Genomic DNA, 2,189 nt, shown 5'->3' on the forward strand with positions numbered 1-2,189 from the left:
GGACAGTTGTCATGGCAACTTGATCTGATCATAGCATGGCTGTAGGAAGAAAACGGTCTTTGATAGGGGCAACAAGACCACAGGATTTAAAATTGAATACCCAAATGACTCACAGCTTTAATACTCTATGATTTGATTGCCTTATTACTTACATTACTGAAAGCTTTGCATTGTCCATAGACTGATGATAAGCTAACTGACATGGGTTTTTAAGAATTAAGAATCAGTATGTGGGAAAATCAAATATAACAAAATTTGAGTGGTTGAGCTTCGTTCATCTCACGGGACTTCTTCCCGTGAGAAGTCACATGTTATATGTTTGACTGACAGGAAGACCTATGCGCAAGAAAGAAAGAGTAGTAATTAATATGGCCGTCTACGCATGTGTTAGGATCCTAGATTTTTGGGCCATGTGCTTTAAGTTTGATGGTTTTGGCTTTGAATTTTATTTCTGTTTTGTGAAGTTTTTATGTTCTTGTCCTAATGTTTTCTCTCTTTTGAGTTTAATCTTATTTCCCTTGAGCTCCCAAGTTTTGTTATTTATATTCTTAGTCCTTAGTTCTGTAACTATCTCAATCTCATCTTCTGTCCTTGTCTGTGTTTTGTTTTGGTTTGGTCTGTGTATAGTTCACAGGTTTTTGTCAAGGTCATAGTGTATACCTGTTTATGTTCTTAGTTTATAATATTTTGCTGTCAGGCAATATTTCCTGTCTTATTTTAATGGTCCCTTGTCTCTTTTGCGCTATGTTAAGTTTTGCTTACTGTCTTCGGTCACTTAGATTCCTCTCAGCCTTGATTCCCTGCTGTGTACTTATTGTCTGAGTCTCCCTCTGGTCTTTGTCACATCAACTAGCTTTCCCTATGTGCATGCTCTGGTTGTTTGTAACCAGTAAGTGTCTGATTCACGTTTAGCTTGTGCTTTGGTAGTTTTGTATTTTTCTCCCTGAGTTCCCGGTAATAAAACTATTCAGAGATTAGTCCTGTCTCTGTATCTGCAATTCGGGTCCGCTCTCTGCCAGCCACAGACTGACACATGACAGCATGAGCCCCAAAAACTCTTGATCACTATAAGTCTGCAAAGAAATTTCTCAAAATATTTACTCAAATTTACTCATTTATACCCATCTAGTTCTTAAATATGACCTCCTGATAAAAACTATAGCACATATAAAAATATACAAAACTGGATGTTTAGGTTGTATCTAAACCATGATAATAATGATTTAATAATTTAATAATGATCCCAAATTTTACGGTGGGGAATTTTTCTTTCTCCAAGACATACAGTTCCTTGAACTTAATTTACATGAAAATATTTGCAAATAGAAAAGGATTCAGTGTTCAGTTACCCTGAGCCACTCCAAGAGCTCCGAACACTCCCACCCTTGTGTCCCTCTTCCAGGAAGGGTATGTCATGTTGTAGTACTCCACAGAATCACTGGTCCAGTCACTCAGCCACAAATTCTGACCGATGAAAGCAGCGTTTTGGATGAAGTAAATCACGAAAACCATGGCAGAATATCCCCAGCCCATGGCTCGCAGGTACTGCAGGAACACTGCAAGCTTCACCTGGAAATCAGCGCGAGACGGCACTCAGGAAACAGGCAATCATTTGTTGTAATCTTGCGCTAGTTGTACAAAAACATTGTGTTACCTGTCCTGTTTCCATAGTTTCCTTCTCTATAAGCTTCTGGCCTTTCTTTGGTTCATCAGCATTTGCAGATTTTTTTACAGAAGTATTTCTTCTTAATCTGACACTAAAAAAGGTGAGAAAAATGATCTGGTAAAACATGATTAAATTATTATATATTGTCCATATGTGTTGCACATTCTGCTAAAGATGCTATTTGAGACAAGCTGTTTCCCTGGTTTAATCTACAACTTTAACAAGCTCGAACCTGCCATTGCGCTGGCTGCGGCGGATGCTGTTTTCTCGCTTAAGTGTAAGTGATACAGTGTCCTCCAAAGCACCGTCAGGTTGGGCATCGTCTCCACCTGGGATGAGCTCAAAGTCTTCTGCGTCCTGGCCCTCACCTAAATTAACAATATACATGGTGTTTTACATATGTGGCAGTAATTTATGGTATTTGGGTCAATATGTGAACAACATCAACACAAAGTATCCTTAAAAGATGAGAAAAGAAATGTAATTAATTAATTCATATTTGTGATGTATAATTTTAGCATAG

At 38.1% G+C, this 2,189-nt stretch overlaps 1 protein-coding gene across 1 annotated transcript in view; it reads right to left on the reverse strand.

Annotated features, from left to right (window-relative positions):
* Window positions 1-1,281: 1,281 nt before the first annotated feature.
* The window catches only part of LOC102194426 (canalicular multispecific organic anion transporter 1-like), a gene marked incomplete at its 5' end in the record, with an annotated part of 9,005 nt that continues 8,097 nt past the window's right edge, over window positions 1,282-2,189 (reverse strand). The window contains 3 exons of the mRNA XM_005755449.1: window positions 1,282-1,569; window positions 1,655-1,757; window positions 1,899-2,034. Coding sequence (XP_005755506.1) covers window positions 1,342-1,569; window positions 1,655-1,757; window positions 1,899-2,034 — 467 coding nt within the window. The remainder of the gene's footprint in view (window positions 1,570-1,654; window positions 1,758-1,898; window positions 2,035-2,189) is intronic.

The sequence above is a fragment of the Pundamilia nyererei genome, unplaced genomic scaffold, assembly GCF_000239375.1.
Source record: "Pundamilia nyererei isolate P.nyererei 1_Seehausen unplaced genomic scaffold, PunNye1.0 scaffold01524, whole genome shotgun sequence".
In the NCBI taxonomy this organism is placed as follows: domain Eukaryota; kingdom Metazoa; phylum Chordata; class Actinopteri; order Cichliformes; family Cichlidae; genus Pundamilia; species Pundamilia nyererei.